Here is a 22,249-nt window from a genome sequence, read left to right on the forward strand (position 1 = left end):
TAAGTAGCTGATATTTTTAATGATTTTTCCATTTCTAGTTTGCTAACAATTTTTATAAGTTAAATTTTATCATAATTCACTTTCTACATCTATCAGGATATTCATGTGACTTTTCTCCTATTTTTTTTTTCTGTAAATGTGATATATAAAATTGATTTTCAGATGTTAAATCACCATGATAGCCTTGAAATATGTCATTTTTTGTAGTTTTTTTAAAACAATAACTGGAATTTAAAGATATTAGCTAGTATTTTGTTCAAGATTTGTATATCTATGTTCATGAAAGATATTGATCTATAGACTGATGCTTTTTTTTTTAACATTTGGAACAATTTGATATTAAAACCATTGGGACTTCAAGGCTTCTTGATGGAAGATTTTTATTAATGGATTCAACATCTATAATGGATCTTAGAGTGATCATTTTAAAATTTCACTTATGTTGGTTTAGATGGCTATATTTTTAAGCAATTTTTTATTTCATTAAATCGTCAAATTAATTGACATATTTGTTCATTATATCTTAACCGTTGAAAATCTACAAATACTGTAGAAATATCTTTTTTTATAGTCCTGATATTGGTCATTTTCCTTCTGTTATTAATGATCAGTTATGCCAGGGGCTTATTATAATAATACTAGAGGCCTGGTGCACAACATTAGTGCACTGGGGGAGGGGTGTTCCTCTGCCCAGCCTGCACCCTTTTCAATCTGGGACCCCTTGGGGGATGTCCAACTGCTGGACCGGCAGTTGGACATCCCTCTCACAATCCGGGACTGCTGGTTCCCAACTGATCACCTGCCTAATTGTCCCTAACCACTTCTGCCTGCTAGCCTGATCACCCCCTAACCACTCCCCTGCCAGCCTGATCGACGCCTATCTGCTCCCCTGCCGGCCCCGTCACCCCCAACTGCCCTCCCCTGCAGCCATCTTGTGGCTGTGGGCACTACCATCTTTGAGGACGGGGCAGTCAATTAGCATATTCCCTCCTTATTGGCTGTGGGTGCCGCCATCTTTGCAACAGCATGAGGGTCAATTAGCATATTCCCTCTTTATTAGATAGGATTCTCAGAGAACCAACTTTTTCTTTTTCTGGCTTGATGAATGTTTGCTTTTTTACCTCACTAAATAGTTTTCTCTACTATCTTTGGATATGGTTTACTAATCTTTTTCTAGACTATTGAAATACTCCATTAGGTAGTAACATAGGCTGGGTTAGCCTTTGTTCTTTTCTTATTTATTTAAGGTAATAAATTTATCTCTAAGCATTGCTTTAGATACACCCCACAAGTTTATTATTGTTCAGTTTATAATATTTCCTTACTTCTACTTTGATCACTTCTTTGACCCATGGGTTATTTATAAGTATAGTGTTTATCCAGGGATCTCACTTCTAGGAACATATCCTAAGAAGACTGAAACACTAATAAGAAAGAATATATGCACCCATGTGCTCATAGCAGCATTATTTACAATAACTAAGATGTGGGAACAGACCAAGTGCCCATCAGTAAATGTGTGGATAAAAAAAGCTGTGGTATGTTTACACAATGGAATAGTATGCAGTTGTAAAAAAACAGGATCTCTTACTCTTTGAGAAAACATGGAAGGACCTGGAGAATATTATGCTAAGCAAAACAAGCCAGTCAGAGAAAGACAAGTCTCACATGATTTCACTTACATGTGGAATCCAATGAACAAAATAAACTGATGAATAAAATAGACCCAGAGACATGGGAGCATGCAACAGACTGAAGATTCTAAGAGGAAAAGGGGGTTGGGTGGGTGGAAAGAGGTTAACCAAGGATCTTATATGCATACTAGAGGCCCAGTGCATGACATTTGTGCACTTGGGGAGCAGGGGATACCTCAGCCTGGGCTGCCCCCTTTCACATTCCAGGAGCCCTCAGGGGATGTCCAACTGACAGCTTAGGCCCACTCCCCGGTGTTAAGCATCTGCTCCTGTGTTAAGCGACTGCCCCCTGGTGGTCAGTGCGTGTCATAGTGACTGGTCGTTCCACCATTAAATTGATTTGCATATTACCCTTTTATTATATAGGATATACATAATCCATGGACACAGACAATAGTGAGGTGGAGGGCTGAGGAGGGGATAGGAATGAGAAGGAGGGGATCAATGGGGGAGGGGTGAAGGGAACATCTGTAATACTTTGAACCATAAAGATAAATTTTTAAAAATTTAAAGTGATAACTATTGTATATGGAAATAACATAGTAAGCACTTAATATATGGCAGTTATTTTTCGTAGCATATAGTTATAAATATGGTTTGAAGTAAAATCTGTTTATGTATAAAAAATAAAAGTAATAGTGCTCAATTTCCAGTCAGTTCCATTTTTTGTTGTTATCTTTTTTATAATTATTTCTAGTTTAATTTCGCTGTGGTCAGACATGGTTTGAATGATTCAGCCCTTTGACATTTGTTAAAGCTTGCTTTATGCCCTACATCGTATTCAATTTTGGTACAGTTTCCATGTGGATCTTAAATAATGTTGTTGACTGGGTCATTTGCTCATTGATTTGCCCCACATCTTCGCTGAGCTTGAAGTAGAACATAGAGCATCTCACTATTTTTGCTTTCTAGAATACCACTCTTTTGACCTCATTTTCATGTACCCAGAAGAGTTTTGCATTCTGTGCAACTTATTTATCAAATGTTTTGGGTTTGAGCTTTAGCTAACAGAAGTTCTAATTCTTTAATTGCAGGAAAATTCTAGGGGAAATCACTTTTTAGCAAATTATCTTTTCTGTGAAAAACATCTAAGTAAATCAGAAATAAAGAATCTATATGCCATAAAACACTTAAAAATTTTATAACTTTATAAAATTTTAATTGATAAGTACAGACTTATATTTGGTTATGCTTCTTTCACTTAATATTCATTTCTGTGGATTTTACCAGCATGTCTATGTAGCTACAACTCCATCATATAAAAGTAAAATTTCAGCCGAAACCGGTTTGGCTCAGTGGATAGAGCGTCGGCCTGCGGACTGAAGGGTCCCAGGTTCGATTCCGGTCAAGGGCATGTACCTGGCTTGCGGGCACATCCCCAGTGAGGGGTGTGCAGGAGGCAGCTGATCGATGTTTCTCTCCCATCGATGTTTCTGACTATCTATCTCTCTCCCTTCCTCTCTGTGAAAAATCAATAAAATATATTAAAAAAAAAAAAAAGTAAAATTTCATGAAACAGTCTTAACCTTCACCAAATGCCGTATCTAATAATATTCTCTAATCCTTTCTCTTTCATTTCCAGAAAAATGCTTATTATAATGTCCTAAGTTAATGTTAGGACCTGTGATTCCAAAACATACTCAGCTTTAGACCAGCTTCATTAAACACCAGTTGTCAACCAGCATTTTGACAGGGGTCTCCAAAAGTCTCCCTGTGTGTAGCATAATGTGTGGCAGATGGTGAACATTCACTGTTTGTTACATGAACACATGAATGCATTAGTGAATGATTAGCTCAAAGTTAAATTTTATTGTGCAGGCTTAAAGCACAGGAGTTCTCTGTCACTTATTAAAGGAAGGTCTCAGTGTGTCAGAAAACAGATCTGTGGGTGGAAAGGCTAATGTTCTTCTAATTTAGCAACCTTCTCTACATTCTTACCCTGAGGAAGACCCCAGCCTTCCTTCTGGTTGTCTGTGAACAGTGTAGGACCATATGTATGTATACACCAAAAATTGATTAGCCATTTTCCATTCTTAGACATTGGGCTATTTCAGAGATTTTTTTGTTTTACTTTTGCTGTTTCTTCGTTTTTACAACAAATAACAGAATGCTTTTTTTTTCTTTATAACAAATAACATGTTTTAAGTCATTTCCTCAATACCTTTCAAAGAGTGGAACATTTTTTCCAAATGTTGGTTTTATGGTTGTATTGTTCCCTAGTGAGCTTCCTGCACATGTCCTTATAACAGTGGGAAAGATTCAGTGATTTTTAGTACTTCAGTTGAAAAGTATAGGCATGCTGCTCATTTGTGAACAAGTGCATGTTTAAGACCTCAACTAAGATCTTTTCTTTGGGTCAGGATTTGTTAGCTCAAGGGCCAATAATGCTTTAATAAATCTTCTGTAAAGTTTATACTGTGTGTTCATATTGAGAATTTGTTAGTTTCTACTTCTTTTTTAAAAAAAAATCCTTTTTATCCTTATTTTTTCCTAGGCTCGAGAATTACAAGCTCGGGTACTAAAACGTGTTCAGATGGAACAACCAGATGCAGTTCCTGCACAGAAACATTTAGCAGCTGAAATTTGTGCAGAGATTGCAAAACATTCTGTTGCTCAGCGAGATTATGAAAAAGCAATTAAGTTTTATAGAGAAGCGCTTGTTCATTGTGAAACAGATAATAAGGTCAGAACCTTCATAAAAATTTAAGCACCTTTTATTCCAGATGTCATCTAATTTCTCCAAATGTAAAATTTGTATCAGTTTATTAAAAAAGATTTGAAAAGAAATATAACAAAAATACAAGTTAAAAATTAATACTGTGTCTAGAAATCCTTCAAAATAGTTATGCCTTTAATATTAGAATCTAAAAATTATGATGGAATAAGTGACAAAGTAAATCTGTAAGCTCTTTGATGTTCAATATTCATTTGTGTTTTAGTAATTACTTTAAAACAATTTCTCAGTCTCAAATAAGTATCTGGCTCTAGATGACTCAATTCAGCTTACTACACAGCCCTTGTACACCTCTTTTTAAATTACTGGATATGCAGAAATGACTAGATTGAATCTCTTAACTCAAATGGCACAGTTTGGGAGTAAATGTAAAGGTAATATTGATGTAGAAAACATATACTGTATAAACTAAAAGTGCAATTTCTCAGATGTTGATAGATGATTAAATTTTTTTCTTAGAAATCTCTAAAAATAGCTAAATACTTAAATAAGTGATGTATAACAAAAGGCAATCCTATTCTAGAATTTAAAGTTAAGGATTGAGCATTTTGAAGTTAATACAATTCTTTCAGATATAAGGCAAAAATAACCTTTTTTAAGGCATTACCAAATAGGCACCTGGTTCCATGATGGCTGAAGGAGCTATAATTCTAGTTTCAGTATAAAGCATACCTTGGGAATTGTCTGTTTCAGGCTTTTTATTTTACAAATGAGAAAACAGGTTCTGAGAGGTAAGAGAGACTTGGCCCCATCATGGGAAATCTTGGACCAGAATCTAATTTCCTGTTTTAAGCCAGTGTTCTTTTTACAATGTTTTGTGTCTCTCTACTTTTCAAGTGAGTTAACACCCATTTTTCCTTTTTTTCCCCCCTCAGGTATAAGAGAAAAGAAAGATGAGTGTGCCTATAGTTTTCCTATCTATCATGCTTGGCATTTTTACTCCGATAACTTTGATCAACTAAAGGTTAATCTGTGTGCAGACAGTTTCTTCAGGCACTGTTTATTCCAATCTCTCACTAATCGTGCCCTGATTGTCCATAGATAATGTTGGAGCTGGCACGATTATACCTGGCACATGATGACCCTGAGGCCTGCCTGCGGCACTGTGCTCTACTTCTCCAGAGTGACCAGGACAATGAGGCTGCCACCATGGTTAGTCCCAGAGTCTTCAGTTCTGTAAAGGCGGCTGTGTTTTAGGATCCACGGGGGACTGTCACCCTTTACCCATAAAACTAATGCTAAACTAGAGGCCTGCCTCGTGTTGGCTTTTGGAAGAAATAACATTTTTAACATTTTACCAAAGGGGACTAAGATTCTTTTTTTATTTTATAAGTATGGTAAACCTGTTTTTCTAAATAAGGCCTGATTTGCTGTCGTGGGCCTAGTTAAATTTTCTTTATGCGTAAGAGGATGTGTGATCAGTCATGCGGTAAAGTCATAATTTGCTAAAGACTGACTTTTAAGTACTCAGACATGCTGGACTAATTTATAAGTTGCAGTGGGACTTTTGGAGTTACAGAAAAAACTTCCTTTATTGTTTTAAGATGGTGAGTTTTTTTTTTTTTTTTGTTTTTTTTTTTTTTTTTTTTTTTTTTTTATTTTTTTTTATTTTTTTTATTTTCCTCTTAAAGTATTACAAAGGGTATTACATAAGTATCCTTTTTCCCCCCCCCGCCCTTGACAAACCACTACCCTCCCTTACCCCCCAGTGTCTTATGTCCATTAGTTATGCTTATATGCATGCATACAAGTCCTTCGGTTGATCTCTTACTCCCCTCCCTCCTGCCCCCCAACTCTCTCTGGCCTTCCCACTGCAGTTTGACAATCAGTTTGAGGCAGCTCTGCCTCTGTATCTATTATTGTTCAAAAGTTTGTAATGGTCTTTATTATCCATGAATGAGTGAGATCATGTGGTATTTTTCCTTCATTGACTGGCTTGTTTCACTTAGCATAATGCTCTCCAGTTCCATCCATGATGTTGCAAATGGTAGGAGTTCCTTCTTTTTAACAGCAGCATAGTATTCCATCGTGTAGATGTACCACAGTTTTCTAATCCATTCATCTACTGATGGGCACTTAGGCTGTTTCCAGATAAGATGGTGAGTTTTAAACAGAACTTTTTTTTTTTCATTTTTACTGGGGCTGAGGTATTTGTTAGCTTTTCAAACAGCTATATAGATGACAGTTTGTGAGGTTTATTCAAGGTTACTACAAATGTGACTAGAATTGTAAGAAGTCTCCCTTTAAGACATATGATAAGAAAATCTCAATAGGTCTTGCTTATTTGAAATTCCTTTGAAATATTAAGAATTTAAGAGTGTTTTTGTTTTTAATCTTGTCATTTTAACAAGCCAATGAGGCATCTTTCTATGATGTCACATAGAGTGTGCAATTTCCTAAAATTTCTGCTTTTAATATAACCACTTGAAGCATATTTTTCTGCTAAAATTCAGTTTGCGAGCAGAGAATTCTGTTCACATCCTGATAACCTCTGTTACACTGATCTCAGGGCTAATCCGTGTCAGGGGCTCCTTTCTGTAAACTTCCCTCCTGTTTTCAAACGTGTCCTCCTAGTGCTAAGTCTTGATGGGAGGAATATGCTTTGTAAGATATATGGCAATATTTTTAGATCCAACTTTTACTTTTATAGATGATGGCAGATCTCATGTTCAGGAAGCAGGACTATGAACAAGCAGTGTTTCATTTACAACAGCTTTTAGAACGCAAGCCAGGTAAATATTCATTGATTGTATTGGCTAATGCACTCAACTCCCTTTCTCCTCTTGGCTGTTATGCCATTTCTGCCTTGGGTTCTAGACTCTGTTTTATCCCTTTCTCCTTTTCTGAATGACTGTTTAAGATAGTGCACATAATATTTTCATTCTTTCTGTTTTAAGCTGTTCCCATCCTATCTAATAAAGAGGTAATTGACCATCACTCCAACACATAAGATGGCCGCCCCCATGTGGACACAAGATGGTCAGCACGGGAGGGCAGTTAGGCATCGATCAGGCTGGCAGGGGAGTGGTTAGGAGGTGATCAGGCTGGCAGACAGAAGCGGTTAGGGGCATTCAGGCAGGTAGGCAGGTGAGCGGTTGGGAGCCAGCATTCCTGGATTGTGAGAGGGATGTCCCAGATTGGAGAGGGTGCAGGCTGGGCTGAGGGACACCCTTCCCCCTCCGCCCTCCGTGCACAAATTTTGTGCACTGGGCCTCTACTATTGCAATATTTCCCTTTGAGCCAATAATCCAACCTGATGTCTTTAAAAAAACAGACCTGTCCCCTTGTGTGTACATGTGTGTGTAAAAAACAGACCTCTCCCTTCGTGTGTGTATGTGTGTGATATGTTTTTATTGATCTTAAAGAGAGAAATATCAATGTGAAAAACATTGATCCGTTGCCTTCTATACATGCTGACTGGGGATTGAACCCACAACATTTTCAGTGTATGGGATGATGCTCCAACCAACTGATCCACCTGGTTTGGGCCCCTTGTTAATATTTTTAAGCCATTGATGACAATATTACCCTCACATGAAAGATTTGAAGAAGCACTCATCCAGAAGATGAATTTTGTCTCATCCAGCATCTCTCCAAAATGGCAATAACATAAGTAGCTTAGTAGACTGGCTACTTTGGACTGTTGATAAGCACATATAAAATGAATTATTTATAAATTCAGTATAACAACCTTGTACTACAAAAGTACCAAGTGACACACAACCACACCTCCAAGTCTATACATGGTTTTTTCCTTTTGCCCATAATGAATTTTTTTAAAATATATTTTATTGATTTTTTACAGAGAGGAAGGGAGAGGGATAGAGAGTTAGAAACATTGATGAGAGAGAAACATCAACCAGCTGCCTCCTGCACATCTCCTACTGGGGATGTGCCCACAACCAAGGTACATACCCTTGACCGGAATCAAACCTGGGACCTTTCAGTCCGCAGGCCGGTGCTCTATCCACTGAGCCAAACCAGTTAGGGCCCATAATGAATTTTTCCAACCTCATTCTTCCGCTATGTCTTTCCCTACACATAATCCAAAATATACACCTTTCACCAAATAAAAATCCCAACCTACTGCCACCACCAACATAAAATATCTCATGTGATGCTGAGTAGGGTGACCACCTACCTTGATTTGCCCAAGACTGAAGGGTCTCCAGGAAGACAGGGCTTTCAACGCTAAAACTAAAAAAGTCTCAGAAAATCAGGATTAGTTGGTCATGCTAATAATGAATCACTTCACTCATGCCTCTTTATCACATTATTCTATTATTTTGGTAAAAGTATTTATGCATATATTTGTCATCTCCATTAAACTGTAAACTCCAAGTTTGCAGAGATCATCTCACATCCATCTGATATCCCCACCATCAAACACATTGTGGTGTAAAGCACACAGATGGTACAAAGTAAACGTTTATTGGTTGAATGGATTGGTGAATGGCTGTGCAATACTAAGTCATTTAAAAATGCAAAATAAGTAAGTTTTTACTGCCTTTGTCAGCGGTTCTCAACCTGTGGGTCGCGACCCCTTTGGCGGTCGAACGACCCTTTCACAGGGGTCACGTAAGACCATCCTGCATATCAGATATTTACATTACGATTCATAACAGTAGCAACATTACAGTTATGAAGTAGCAACGAAAATAATTTTATGGTTGGGTCACAACATGAGGAACTGTATTTAAAGGGCCAGAAGGTTGAGAACCACTGGCCTATGTGATATTTTATGTTTTGAATCTTGTATTCTATTTGATTTCTAATAGGACTTTACAAACTCATCCACTGATCTGCTTTGTCAGAATTAATTCTAAAACCTATGATCTACTTACTTTATGTGTGCATTATTCCTCACCCTCAGTAGCACATTGAGTACTTTAAAGTAAGGCTGTGTTTTAGCTTACTTGAGAAATGTACTGTCCAATTTGACTTAACCTTGCTGGTTAAAAATTCTCCTTATAGATCTAATTACTGCTCTCTTGAAAGATTACACTTTTTCACTCACAAAATCTCCAAATCCTCCCGAGTTCTCCTCTGCCCTCACAGCAATTGATTAACAAGTCCCATCAGTCCTGTCTGTTTAATAGCTAAGTGTCACATCCAGTCTCTCTTCTCCTAGCCCACGGCTCTAATTAAGGCCTGTGTCACTTCTCACCCAGATTAGTACTATTTCCCTACTGATCTTCCAGCCTCTAGGTTCTTGCAGCTCTGTCTCATGATAGGACTGCTATATTAATTCTAAAAACCAACAACCACCCCAAACATGTCATTAGGATGTACTGTTCTTACCCCCTTGCGTGCTGCAGTAAACGGAAAAGGTTGTCTCACAGACAGACTTGCCCTGAACAATCACATCAGTCCTCCTAAATTTTACAGTTGGAGTTTAGGTTATCTATACAGAGACTGTTTCTAGAATATTTTGGTCCTAGGAATGATTGAAAAGTAAGTTACAGCAAATGTGCATTTTTGTCTATTTGCCTATAGACCCTGTCTCACTATGATCAGACCAACCTACCCTTTATCATTTGATTGATCATCCAGTTGTCCACACAGTCTCTTTAGGGATTAGAACCCCAGAGTCATTCCTTTGTTTACATTGTATTTCATTTAAAGTAAACTATACTTTAATAAAGTAGGATTATAACCATTAAAACAAAAGATATAAAATGTGTCTATATCTGAAGTATTCTTTGTTTGTAGATAATTATATGACATTATCTCGCTTAATTGATTTCCTAAGAAGATGTGGAAAACTTGAGGATGTTCCAAGATTTTTCTTAATGGCTGAGAAACGTAACTCCAGAGCAAAATTGGAGCCAGGATATCAGTACTGTAAAGGACTGTATCTTTGGTAAATCTATTGGCAAATAAATCCTACATAATAATTTTTTTTCCTCATTGTGAATAAAGTAGAATATGCATTTCTTTGTTTTGAAAAATGTCTACATTTTAGAATATGTTTATTTACCAAACAAACTATAAATGACTTAAAGTTTATAGTCAGTGATTGAAATAAGTCATTTTTTTAACATTTAACCAGGTATACTGGAGAACCAAATGATGCCCTTCGACATTTTAATAAAGCTCGGAAAGACAGTGAATGGGGCCAAAATGCCCTTTATAATATGATAGAAATCTGTTTGAATCCAGATAATGAAACTGTCGGAGGTGAAGTGTTTGAAAATCTAGATAGAGACCTGGGGTGAGTAGTGTTTGACAAATTACTCTTTTTTAAGAAACACATTGAAGATAATAAGCAAGGACACCTTACAAAAGAGAACTAAATTCTAGGGTAGCACTAATGAAGGGTTAGATTAAAAAAAAAATCATAGCTAGAATAACTGTTCTCTGTAGCAAGCATGAATTACTTTTAGTAGGTTTCCTAAATCAGAAGAAACTTATACACTCCCCTACTCTGTGAAAAACAAGTACATTATAGAATTTGATCACTTTCACAAAACTGTCCACCCAATAATAGTAACTCTTTAAGAGATGGTGGTTATATGCCATACCCTTGTTGCTGTATACTCTATATGCATTGTCTTATTTATTCCCTACAGCAGTATTATGAAATTAGCTCAGAGTTAACTTGTCTAATGTGATAGAGTTAGTAAGTGGTGGGGGCAAGATTTGGGCTGAGTTCTACCTGACTTCAAAGCCACTGTGTACACTGCTGTTAAGTGATTATACTTCTACGAACCTGTATTTGTTGCTTGTCCTCTCCTTAAATTGGGCAAGGTATGGTGGGGGATGCATAAGTATGTAAATATGTAAGGTATAGGGGTAGTTTCTACCTTCAGAAACATGTAATTTACCTAGGAGACAGGACAGTATCTGAAAGCATTCAATCTCTGACGAAACAGATCTTAAGTGATACAGGAATTCATAGAACTCATAGCAGTGCAAAGCAATCAAGGGGAGATGTATAAGGGAACGGGAGTAAATTAGAACCAGAATGCTGAGACATTTTAATGACAGATTTGAAGGCTTGGATTCTAGAGACCATGGCAAGTTTTAGAGTAGGGAGAGACATGTTTGTCTTATGTTTGTTTTGAAGAGACTAAGGTAAACTACTGTTAGGTGTCTATAGGCTATTCTTCAGCAAGTAGTTGAAAATATAAAACTAGAACTCAGAAAGGAGGCCATAGCTGGAGATACAGATTTGGAGGACATGTGCACAGAGTGGATGGTTGGAACCCCATGAATGATCTCTCTGCAAGTAGAATGTAGTAAGAGAAATCTGAGAACTAAATTTTGGGCATGCTAACATTTAAGGGGACTGGAGGAGGAAGGGAAGTCAGAAAAGGCCAATCAGTGTGGTGGAAAGAGAACCAAAAAATGTGTAAGGTTACAGAGTGGAGGGAGGGGAACTTTGAAGAAGGTAGTCAGCAGTGTGAAATGTTTTAAGAGGAGATAAAACATAAGCCCTGAGAAAATGACCAATGTCTTTATTGAATGGGCTTTGAGAATTTAATTTTCTTTTATTAATTTATATATATATATATTAATATATATATATACATATATATGTGTGTATGTATATACATATATATACACACACACACACACACACAGAGAGAGAGAGAGAGAGAGAGAGAGAGAGAGAGAGAGCTGGGTGTGGCTATGTGTTTAAAAAATAAGAAAAATGCTAGTACATATTTAAACTGTCATTGCACTTAAAATTTACAACCCTTTGACAGATATATAGTTTCTAAGCATCTGATAAGGAACTACTGAGTGAGGAAAATAAAATAGACTTTTTATATGTCTGACAAACTTAGATTCAAATCCCAGGTTTACCATTTATTAACTGTGTGACCTTTGACAAATTATTTCACCTGTTTAGGCCTTAGTTTTCTCACATATAAAATGGATTCAACATAGATTGAATGACATAATCCAGTGCTTAACACATAGTAGGTGCTTCAGTGATGTTAGTTACTTTTTGCTGCCTCTTTTCTTTTTCTGAATAGATACACCACTGATAATAGGATAATTCTACTTATTCTTAATTCTAGTTTTATATTAGCAAGAATGATAATACCACATGTAGATATTGTCCAAATTTTATCTTCACATTAGAGTGAATAAATGTTTAATGGTATTTTATTGAATCTATATTAATTTTGTTTAAAAAACACTTTATAACTGCGCTTTGTACTAGAAGAAAATGAGTGACGTTCTTCAAAAGGATTACTTATAAATTGATGACAAAAAAAGAAACCTAGATCTCATTTCATTCTCAATGAATTTGACTTTGTGAGTAGCAGATATAAGAGATTTATTTTTTATTGAATACAGTAATTCAACTGAGAAGCAAGAGTCTATGCAATTAGCAGTAAGAACGGCAGAAAAACTCCTTAAAGAACTAAAACCTCAGACTGCTGAGGGTCACGTACAGCTTCGAGTCCTGGAGAACTATTGCCTGATGGCTACCAAGCAGAAATCTAATGTTGAGCAAGCATTGAATACCTTTACCGAAATAGCAACATCTGAGGTTCGTAGATCTTCTTTTTCAACTTCTTATGTTATGTTTCTACTAGAGTCCTGGTGCACAAATTTGTGCATGGGGGGCGTCCAGTCCACCTGCGGGGGCCGGAGGGGACCATGGGAGGTCGGCCGTCCCCACCCCTGATCAGGGTAGCGGGGGATCAGGGAGCTGGGCTGGTGGCGGGGAGGGGCCGCAGGAGGTTGGCCAGCCTCCTGGTCATTCTGGTCGCTTGGCTTTTATATATATAGATGATGGTATAGAAATATGTGTTTTGATTAGTTGTTTGTTTTCTGAAAATTGAATTAATTACTTACTAGTATTAAAAATTAGACATATAGCCCTGGTCAGTGTGGTTTGGTTAATTGGGCATTATCCAGTGCACATTGAGGGGTCCCTGGTTTGATTCCCAGTCAGGGCACATGCCCGAGTTGCATGCTCAATTCCCGGAAAGGAGCATTCAGGGGGACAGCTGATCAATGTTCTGCTCACATCAATGTTTCTCTCTCTCTCCCTCTCTCTTCCTTTCTCTCTATAAAATTGAATATTTTTTTTAAATTAAGTATATAGTTTGGCATAAATTGACACAGTGTACCTTTGTCTCCAGAGAGACACTGTCACTGTTTTTATGTGTTTATCACTGTTAGGATGGTGAATTCTGGAGAAAGGAAATTCTTCGAAAGGGCATAAATTAATTCTCAAGGGAACAGCTTTATCCCTGGAGAAGTCCTGTGTTGTTGATGTAGCCTAGCTTAAGTTTCTAAGAGAAAATAAACACCTGGCTGCCTGCATTGCTCACCTTTTCACTTACGTGAATTTGAAAATTTTCCAAATGTAAGGCTAAGCGAGATCAATACTGACAACCTGTATCATGCAAATAACGACATTGATCTCTAGCAACACTGAAATAATTCCTACATCATCATTATTATTGTTATTATTATTATATTAAAGGCTTCCTCTTTTCCCCACTCAGACCCACCGTCTTTCTCATTCTCTGGTGTTCTATTTTCCTTTCCTCAAATGGTACTGTGTTTCTTTAATTACTTGATATTAAGGAAGGAACTCTAGGCACCCACCCCATTAGCAGTTGGTAATAACTAGTTCTAAGCATACTCATTAGGTTTCATGTTCTTCACTCGATAATGTTGTAAGCCACTCATAAGTTTGTGTCTGTCATAAGATTTACAGAGTTTTGCTGTGTTTTCTTGTGATTCAGAAGTCACTGTGGTAACAATAAACCACCAAGGACCCCCACTATGACCCTTTCCCCCTGCCTCCCAGACCCTGAAGGGATTTGGGGAAACCCATAGCCCCATTTGCTGTTTGGTTCCAAGTGTACTAGGTGGCACTGTATTACCATCTAAGCCACCCTTGGAACAGACAGCGAGATAGCAACAGCAGCAGCCCCATCCTGGAGCAGAGCCTTCTGCTGCTGTTGAAGTAATGTCCCCTGGGGTTGCGCTCATTGGAATTGGCTGTGAGGCAGCAGGTGATGACAGTGGCTGACTGAACTGAGACCAGAAATAGGACTGTCATGTCAGACCAAGAAAATGTGTAAGAACATGATGAAGCACCATTTCAAGTAAGGTGTCACAGCCACCGAATGTGAAGGAGCATCCTAGCATGTAATGCAGGGGTGGGGAACATCTGGCCCGTGGGCCACATAAAGCCCAAAAAATCATTTGGTCTGGCCCTACTAAGGCATTACAGGTGAGTTAATTAAAAGTTTGGATAAATATAGCAGGCTAATTGTTAAGTTGATAATTTTGTATGGTCTGTGAATGATGTTATAAAGATCCAAATGGCCCTTGGCAAAAAAAAAAAAAAAAAAGGTTCCCCTGAATGTAAGAGTTTAAACTGTGGGATCTGAGAAAGAACACAAAAGCAGCAAGTGACAGCACACAGCTATTTCCTAGAAAGACGATCAGTTTTTGTGTAGGTGAGACTACAATATTTTTTTTCTTCATTCTTACATATGTGATTAGTAATATACTCTCCTCAAATCTGTTTACTGACTGAACTGTCCAAAGACTGGTGTGTGAACTGAAGTTTCATAAGCAACAAATTTTATCTTGCACTTTTTTCTTTTAACTCATAGGCTGCATATCCTATATAATAAAAGGGCAATATGCAAATCAACCAAATGGCGGAATGACCAGTTGCTATGATGCACACTGACCACCAGGGGGCAGACACTTAATGCAGGAGCTGCCCCCTGGTGACCAGTGCACTCCCACAGGGGTAGTGCTGCTCAGCCACAAGCTGGGCTGATGGCTGGCAAGTGCAGCGGCCCGCCTCCGCGGTAGCGCTAAGGATAAGGATGTCCAACTGCGGTTTAGGCCCACTCCCCGTGGAAGTGGACCTAAGCGGTCAATTGGACATCCCCCGAGGGCTCCCGGACTGTGTAAGGGTGCAGACCTGGTTGAGGGACCCCCCCCCCCCCCCACCCCCAGTGCACAAATGTCATGCACCGGGCCTCTAATATTAACTATAATGAATATTGATTAAGCAGCCAGTGAGTATGGTACTAAGCACAATGGGAGTCACAAAGTTAAGCAGAGTATAGCTCCTTTTCTTCAAGTTTCTTATAATCTAGGGGCCATGAGGTAAGCATACTGACTGTGGTACAAAAAATTTATGACATTCTGTCCTAGAGTTGCAAATAAAAGTGCTGTAGGAAACAATATAAGGAGAGTTGGGAGGCCCTTTTGTGGAGAAGGTATGATGTAAGAAGAAGCAGCATAAATTGCATTTTCACAGGCAGAGATGGAGAAAGTGCATTGCAGGGTAAGGGGAAATAGGAACAAAGACAGGGAGGCAGGGAAACGGCATGTTCACAGCACTGTGCAACATTCAGATTGATTGAAAAAGAGGTGTGCAACAGGAATCGTCGGAGGAAATGGAGGAAAAACATTAAGCACAGCAGTGCTTCCACTGGCTTTCATCCCATCACCTTGAACCATAAGAGCATGTTGTTGATAACATAGCTGTATTGTCCTTTGTCATCCAAAGTGTTGCTGCTGAGCATGAGAGAGGGGAGCTGGCCAAATGCATTAGGATGTCTGCACCAGAGACATCTTGGGTCTGAGGCCGGGGTTATAACTCAGATTTGCAGTTTTATTTTTGTTAATCTTCCCCTGAAGATATTCTTTCCGTTGCTTTTCAGAGAGAGTGGAAGGGAGGGAGAGAGGAGGAGAGAGAGACAGAGAAACAACAGTGTGAAAGAGACACATTGCCTGGTTGCCCCAACCGGGGGTGGAGAGTGAACCCAAAACTCAGGTACTTGCCCTTGACTGGGAATCAGGCCTTTTGGTGCAAGGGCCGATGCTGTAACCATTAGCAACACCGGCCAGGGCAGATTTGCAGTTTTAGAAACTATTATTGGGTTCACTCAGCCGTGATCAAGCTGTGCGGAATTTATTCATTCTAATCAAACTTGGTGTGTGATTTTAAAATCAGAGGGTTTATTTTTAAATGTGTAGTGGAGGATATGTGTAGTATGTGAAAAGATCTGGACATTCTTACAGGGTCCTTCTCTTTGTGAGCTGTCCTAGGATCTGACTGACAAAATCATAGCCGGCCTCTATTTTCTTTCCCCTCTACGCCACATGGAGTGAGGGTGAGGACGAGGCTTGGTAACTGATAACATCCCACACACAGCTTCAGAATTTACTGCCAGTTGGGTGGATTTGACACTCAAATAAAACCTTTTTGCCACTCTTTAATGAGAACAAGTTACATATTGGAAGTTTATTGAAAGACATAAAATTAGAGCCAGGGATATTTTATGTTTTTTTTCTTTTTTTAAATATATTTTATTGATTTTTCACAGAGAGGAAGGGAGAGAGATAGAGAGCTAGAAACATCGATGAGAGAAAAACATCGATCAGCTGCCTCCTGCACACCCCGCACTGGGGATGCGCCCGCAACCAAGGTACATGCCCTTGTCCGGAATCAAACTTGGGACCTCTCAGTCCGCAGGCCGACGCTCTATCCACTGAGCCAAACCGGCTTCGGCTATTTTATGTTCTTAAAGAGCTGTATTTATCAAACTCTGATGAGTCACCTTCTTTAATCCAGGTTACTTCTGACTTCCAACCATGGTCATGTTGGGCATTGAACGTTTTACTACTCTGCTATCCTGTTTCTTACGGCTTACCTAAACCTGCTGTCTTTCAGTGCATCTGTATTTTATCATCTACTATACACTAACATCTCACTATAATAGCAATCACGTAGAATTTTACCACCCAAAACAAGAAATTTCTAAATTCTGCAAATTCTATTATAAGGAATGGGAGGCCAGATTAACTACATTGTTTTTTTTCCTTTTGAACTCATGCAAAATATCAAAACTCTATAAAAGCATGTTTTAAAACAAGTTTATTTTCTATAATTTCCACATGACTAATTGCATGCCTTATTTGTAACATTTCATTGATTGAACTTTCTTGAGAGAAGAGGCTGTTGAATAAAATGAAAATGAGAAGGGAAAGAAAAGGGGTAATAAAGTAGTCAATATAGATAAGGACTATCATTGCGGGTAAATCATTATTATTCCTTTTTACAGATGAAAGAATGAAGGAGTCAAAATGCAAATGTTGAGTCAGGATTCTACTGAAATAGGATTTTATTTTCTTGTATCTGTGCAAAACCAAAACAGCCAGTCAATCCCATTAAAGACTGAGTCACCCAAATTGTCTGGAATTGAGTGGTTGTGGCATCTGCAAATTTATTGAATTATCTTAACCAAGCAGCACCTCACCCAACTTCTACATGGTAGGGTGAGCTTACCTGATGTGTTAATTCATGACCCTATGACAGTTATCTGTGTGGAGCCAGAAATAGAATCCATATTATGTGGCACTTGCTACTTTCCATGTGTTTTCCTTTTAAATATAGGGCATTTACTTATGTTTGTGTATCTGAGGGTCTAAAGTTTGGTTTTTCTTACAGAAGGATCATATTCCAGCACTTTTGGGAATGGCAACAGCTTATATGATCCTAAAACAGACTCCACGAGCCAGAAACCAGCTGAAGCGGATTGCAAAAATGAACTGGAATCCTGTTGATGCTGAGGATTTTGAGAGGAGCTGGCTGCTACTTGCTGATATTTATATTCAGTCGGCCAAATATGACATGGCAGAAGAACTGTTAAAGCGATGCCTGCATCATAATAAGGTAGTCAATTGAGGGCTAAAACAATCATTGTTAACCTTTATTATATAAGCCTTCTAAAATAGGCTATTGTGGAGTGTTGGTCCATTTCTAAGGATTCCTGTGTGTGTGTTTTGAAAATTCAATGTTTATTCTTACCACAATCAGGAAACCAACATTAATAATAAGAAAGAAACCATTTGCCCTTGAAAATAAATATATAAAAAACAGATTTATACACTTTTAACTTTCAGCTGTAGTATGCCCTACTTATAGACAGTGTTTTGGAATGTCAAGTATTTGCCTGTGATTGCCCCTGCCATCTCAGAACTGATGAAAATCGCAGAATTAATTGCAGGCATCCATCCCTCCTGTTAAGAAATACTCTGCCGAAACCGGTTTGGCTCAGTGGATAGAGCGTCGGCCTGGGGACTGAAAGGTTCCAGGTTCGATTCCGGTCAAGGGCATGTACCTGGGTTGCGGGCACATCCCCAATAGATGTGCAGGAGGCAGCTGATCGATGTTTCTCTCTCATTGATGTTTCTAACTCTCTATCTCTCTCCCTTCCTCTCTGTAAAAAATCAATAAAATATATTAAAAAAAAAAAAAGAAATACTCGATGACTGTGCTGCAGCTGCATGGCTCCCCACAGAATCAGAATCCACTGTGTATAACATACTTTGTGGGGAAAAGTCTTTTCAGCATTTAATACGATTTGTTTAATAAGTCCTTATTTTTTTAAAAAAAATTTTAAATATATTTTATTGATTTTTTACAGAGAGGAAGGGAGAGTGATAGAGAGTTAGAAACATCAATGAGAGAGAAACATTGATCAGCTGCCTCCTGCATACCACCTACTGGGGATGTGCCTGCAACCCAGGTACATGCCCTTGACTGGAATCGAACCTGGGACCCTTCAGTCCGCAGACTGACGCTCCATCCACTGAGCCAAACCAGTCAGGGCAGTCCTTATCTTTAGGTATGAAATTGAAAATCTTAAAATCCTTAGAATTTAAGGCTCTTTACTTAACAGTGCATTTTGGTGTTTAATCACACATACACAAAAAGGATGTCTTATTCAATAAAACATTTTTTAAAGTTAAGAATTTACTATTTGTTGAGACTTATTTGTACTCATCTTAGAAACTTGGAGATATTTATCTTTACACATTCATATCAGTTATTTCGAATCTTTAATCACAGAAAATCAATGTTTTATTCTCTTCAAGCAAATTAGATTACAAAATGGATCATTTGTTTTTTAAAGAGATCACCTGATACTACTCAGTTATTTTCTTAGGAACTTTAAAAACCTAAAATATCAAGCCTTTGTCAACTTATAATTTATACATCTAAGTTTAAGTTTTGTTGCCTTGAAAAACAAGAGAGTGCTCATTAAGGGACTTTGAAAAAGCAAAACTATCAAATAGCTGATTTCGTGCCAAGAGTTCCAGTTTGCCAGAACACTGACAGCAATACATTGCATCACTGAAGGCGATGGTTACTGTAGAGGCTCAGCCCTGCTGGTTAGGCTTGTCAATACTGGAAGCATAAGACTCAGGAGCTAGACCTCAGAAATCTTGAATTATGTAATTTAAAAATGGAGATCATCCAAATTTAGGACAGGAAATGTACAAAATGACACTAGGCCATCCTGTCATGTCAGATGGCAATGAGTGAACCTTATTTTGATTCTCATCCTAACAAACAAAAATTATATTGAGGCCATTTATATTTCAGTAGTGACTGGATACTTGGTGATGTCAAGTTGTTACATTTAGGTGTGACAAGTTGTGGTTCGTGGTTCGTGGTTATGTTTAAAGAAAGTTCTTATTTTTAAAGAAGCATAATAAAATACTTATGGATGAAATGACAATATCTGAGTGTTTATCTGATAATACAGAAGGACAAGTGTGGGGGATAGAGGTGAAACAGTATTAGCTATGAGTTCATTGTTGAAGATGTGGATTCATAGGGTTCATTACACTGTCATTTCTATATTTGTGTGTTGAAATTATTCACAATAAAATGTTTTCATGTATATGAACAAAATACAAATCCCCTTCTCACCCAAAAATTCTGATTCCAGGTTTGAGGTGGGGGCTTGGCCTCAGAATCTTTTATTAAATTCTTTAGATCATTTGATTGTGTAGAAGAGGTTGAAAACCATTGTTTTATGTGCCATATAAATTAGTTAATATGGGTGACCTCTATGGTTATAAGCACCTCATAAAATCTTAGTGGTATGGAGCTTAGTTTATTGATACAACTTCCATTTTTCTTTAGTCTTGCTGCAAAGCTTATGAATATATGGGCTACATAATGGAAAAAGAGCAAACGTATACAGATGCTGCCTTAAACTATGAGATGGCATGGAAACACGGCAATCAGACAAATCCAGCAATAGGTAAGTTTAACAAATTAGACATTAGGTTTTTACAGGAAACCTGGGTTTTATTTGTAAACTAGAGGCCTGGTGCATGAATTCGTGCACGTGTGGGGTCCCTTGGTCTGCCAGCGATCGGGGCCCATCAGGGCTGGCCTGGGGGAAGGAGAGTTGGCCGGCCATGGGAGGTTGGCTATGGGAACACACTGATCACCAGGGGCAGCTCCTGTGTTGAGCGTCTGCCTCCTGGTGGTCAGTGCGTGTCATAGCGATGGGTCAACCGGCCGTTCGGTCACTTAGGCTTTTATATATAGAGATATTCATTTAAATGCATTAGACTTCCTTTTTTAAGAACAAAATGCACATTAAGAGCTTACTTCTTTTGCCAGTCCTTCTGAAGAATAAATTTTATATTCACAATAAATTACTAGCTACTAATATTTATTAAGTATCATTTCCTAAGATTCAAACTTGTCCTTAGTTCTTTCATTGTGCCATCTTTGTATTTTTTAGACTTCTTGAGTAAACATTTCTCAGAGGCTCTCAGTTAATTCTTCAGTTTCTTCCTTAGCATTGTCATTGCATCCAATTCCTCCAACCTGCCTGCCATCTTAATAATTCAGGCCACATTTCTATTTGTCAGGCTATCCTTAATGTGGTCATATTCTTTCCATGGGATTCATGCTTCAGTGTTGTCACCAGGAAGGGCACCCGGAAGTGAGATCCAACAAGAGAAGAACACATTCATGTTTTTCCTTCACACCCATTCCCAGGTTATCTGACAGTCACTAGGCTGTTCATGTCATTTGTGTTACCCTCCCTCCCTTCTTTTCTCCCCCTTTCTCTCCCTCCCTCTCTCTCCCGTTTTTCCCCTAATTATAGAAGGTTGAATTCTTATAAGCTTAGCAGGTTTAATGCAGCTTCCATTTTTGTATGTGTGTGCCATTTTTAGTCCTTTGTTTTTTTTCTAAAAATGTTTAACAAGGTAACCTATCAAGTTTCTTTCAACATTAAAACTTTGTACTTCTAATTTAGTATTTTCACAGAAAAAAAAAGTTTTGCAAGTATTTCTGTGGTGCTCTAAATTTTTTTAAAGCTTTTTTGTTTTTAAAATTATCCTAAGAGCGAAAAATTATTATCCTATTTTTTAGATGAGGAAGCTTGAAATGGACAGCTCAGATGACTTGGCTAAGGTCTCAAACCTAGTCAGGAAGTCAGAAGTTAAATCTAGGTGTTTTGGGCTCTAGTTTCCATGTAAAGTGTGTTTGGCATGGCATCTTAAATTGTTTTCCATTTTAAATGTCACAAACTCTCTTTATTAGTCCATTTTAGAATTTCTTTGTAAGGATACCAAGTTTACCTCTCTGAAGCTTACTGTTTGCATCTAGGACAGTTCTGTGTGTGCCTACATGTGTGCGTGTGCGCACTTTCATATGTGACTAGATTAGCCAGTTATTTTTTTAAACATATTTTGAAATTCTGAAACTGTATTTTGGTACTTTGACTAGAGCCCAAGAGCAGGCTGATAAATCTCAGAGGAAAGGCATGGGTGGGTGCAGAGAGATTAACCAAAGAATTTATATGCATATATGCATAACGCATGGACACAGAGAGTAGTGTGGTATAGGCCTGGGGGTGGGGCGGGTGCAAGATGGAGGGGGGTCAATGGTGAAAAAGGGGGGATAGTTGTAATAGTTTCAGCAGTAAAAATAAATTTAAAAAATAATGTTTTTTTTAAATAAGACTTTTTTCTAAATGTTCGCCATTTGAAACAT

The 22,249-nt window shown here is 38.0% G+C and overlaps 1 protein-coding gene across 2 annotated transcripts in view; it reads left to right on the forward strand.

Moving 5' to 3' along the window:
- The window catches only part of TTC21B (tetratricopeptide repeat domain 21B), a 73,573-nt gene that overhangs the window by 48,317 nt on the left and 3,007 nt on the right, over nt 1–22,249 (forward strand). For both annotated transcript variants that reach the window (XM_070422828.1, XM_070422829.1), the window contains 8 exons: nt 4,189–4,377; nt 5,470–5,580; nt 7,079–7,160; nt 10,141–10,291; nt 10,481–10,642; nt 12,742–12,937; nt 17,888–18,112; nt 20,375–20,495. In XM_070422828.1, the coding sequence (XP_070278929.1) occupies nt 4,189–4,377; nt 5,470–5,580; nt 7,079–7,160; nt 10,141–10,291; nt 10,481–10,642; nt 12,742–12,937; nt 17,888–18,112; nt 20,375–20,495 (1,237 nt within the window). The remainder of the gene's footprint in view (nt 1–4,188; nt 4,378–5,469; nt 5,581–7,078; nt 7,161–10,140; nt 10,292–10,480; nt 10,643–12,741; nt 12,938–17,887; nt 18,113–20,374; nt 20,496–22,249) is intronic.

The sequence above is a fragment of the Myotis yumanensis genome, unplaced genomic scaffold (assembly GCF_028538775.1).
Source record: "Myotis yumanensis isolate MYYU_CA2020_CCGP unplaced genomic scaffold, mMyoYum1.0.hap1 SCAF_8, whole genome shotgun sequence".
In the NCBI taxonomy this organism is placed as follows: Eukaryota; Metazoa; Chordata; class Mammalia; order Chiroptera; family Vespertilionidae; genus Myotis; species Myotis yumanensis.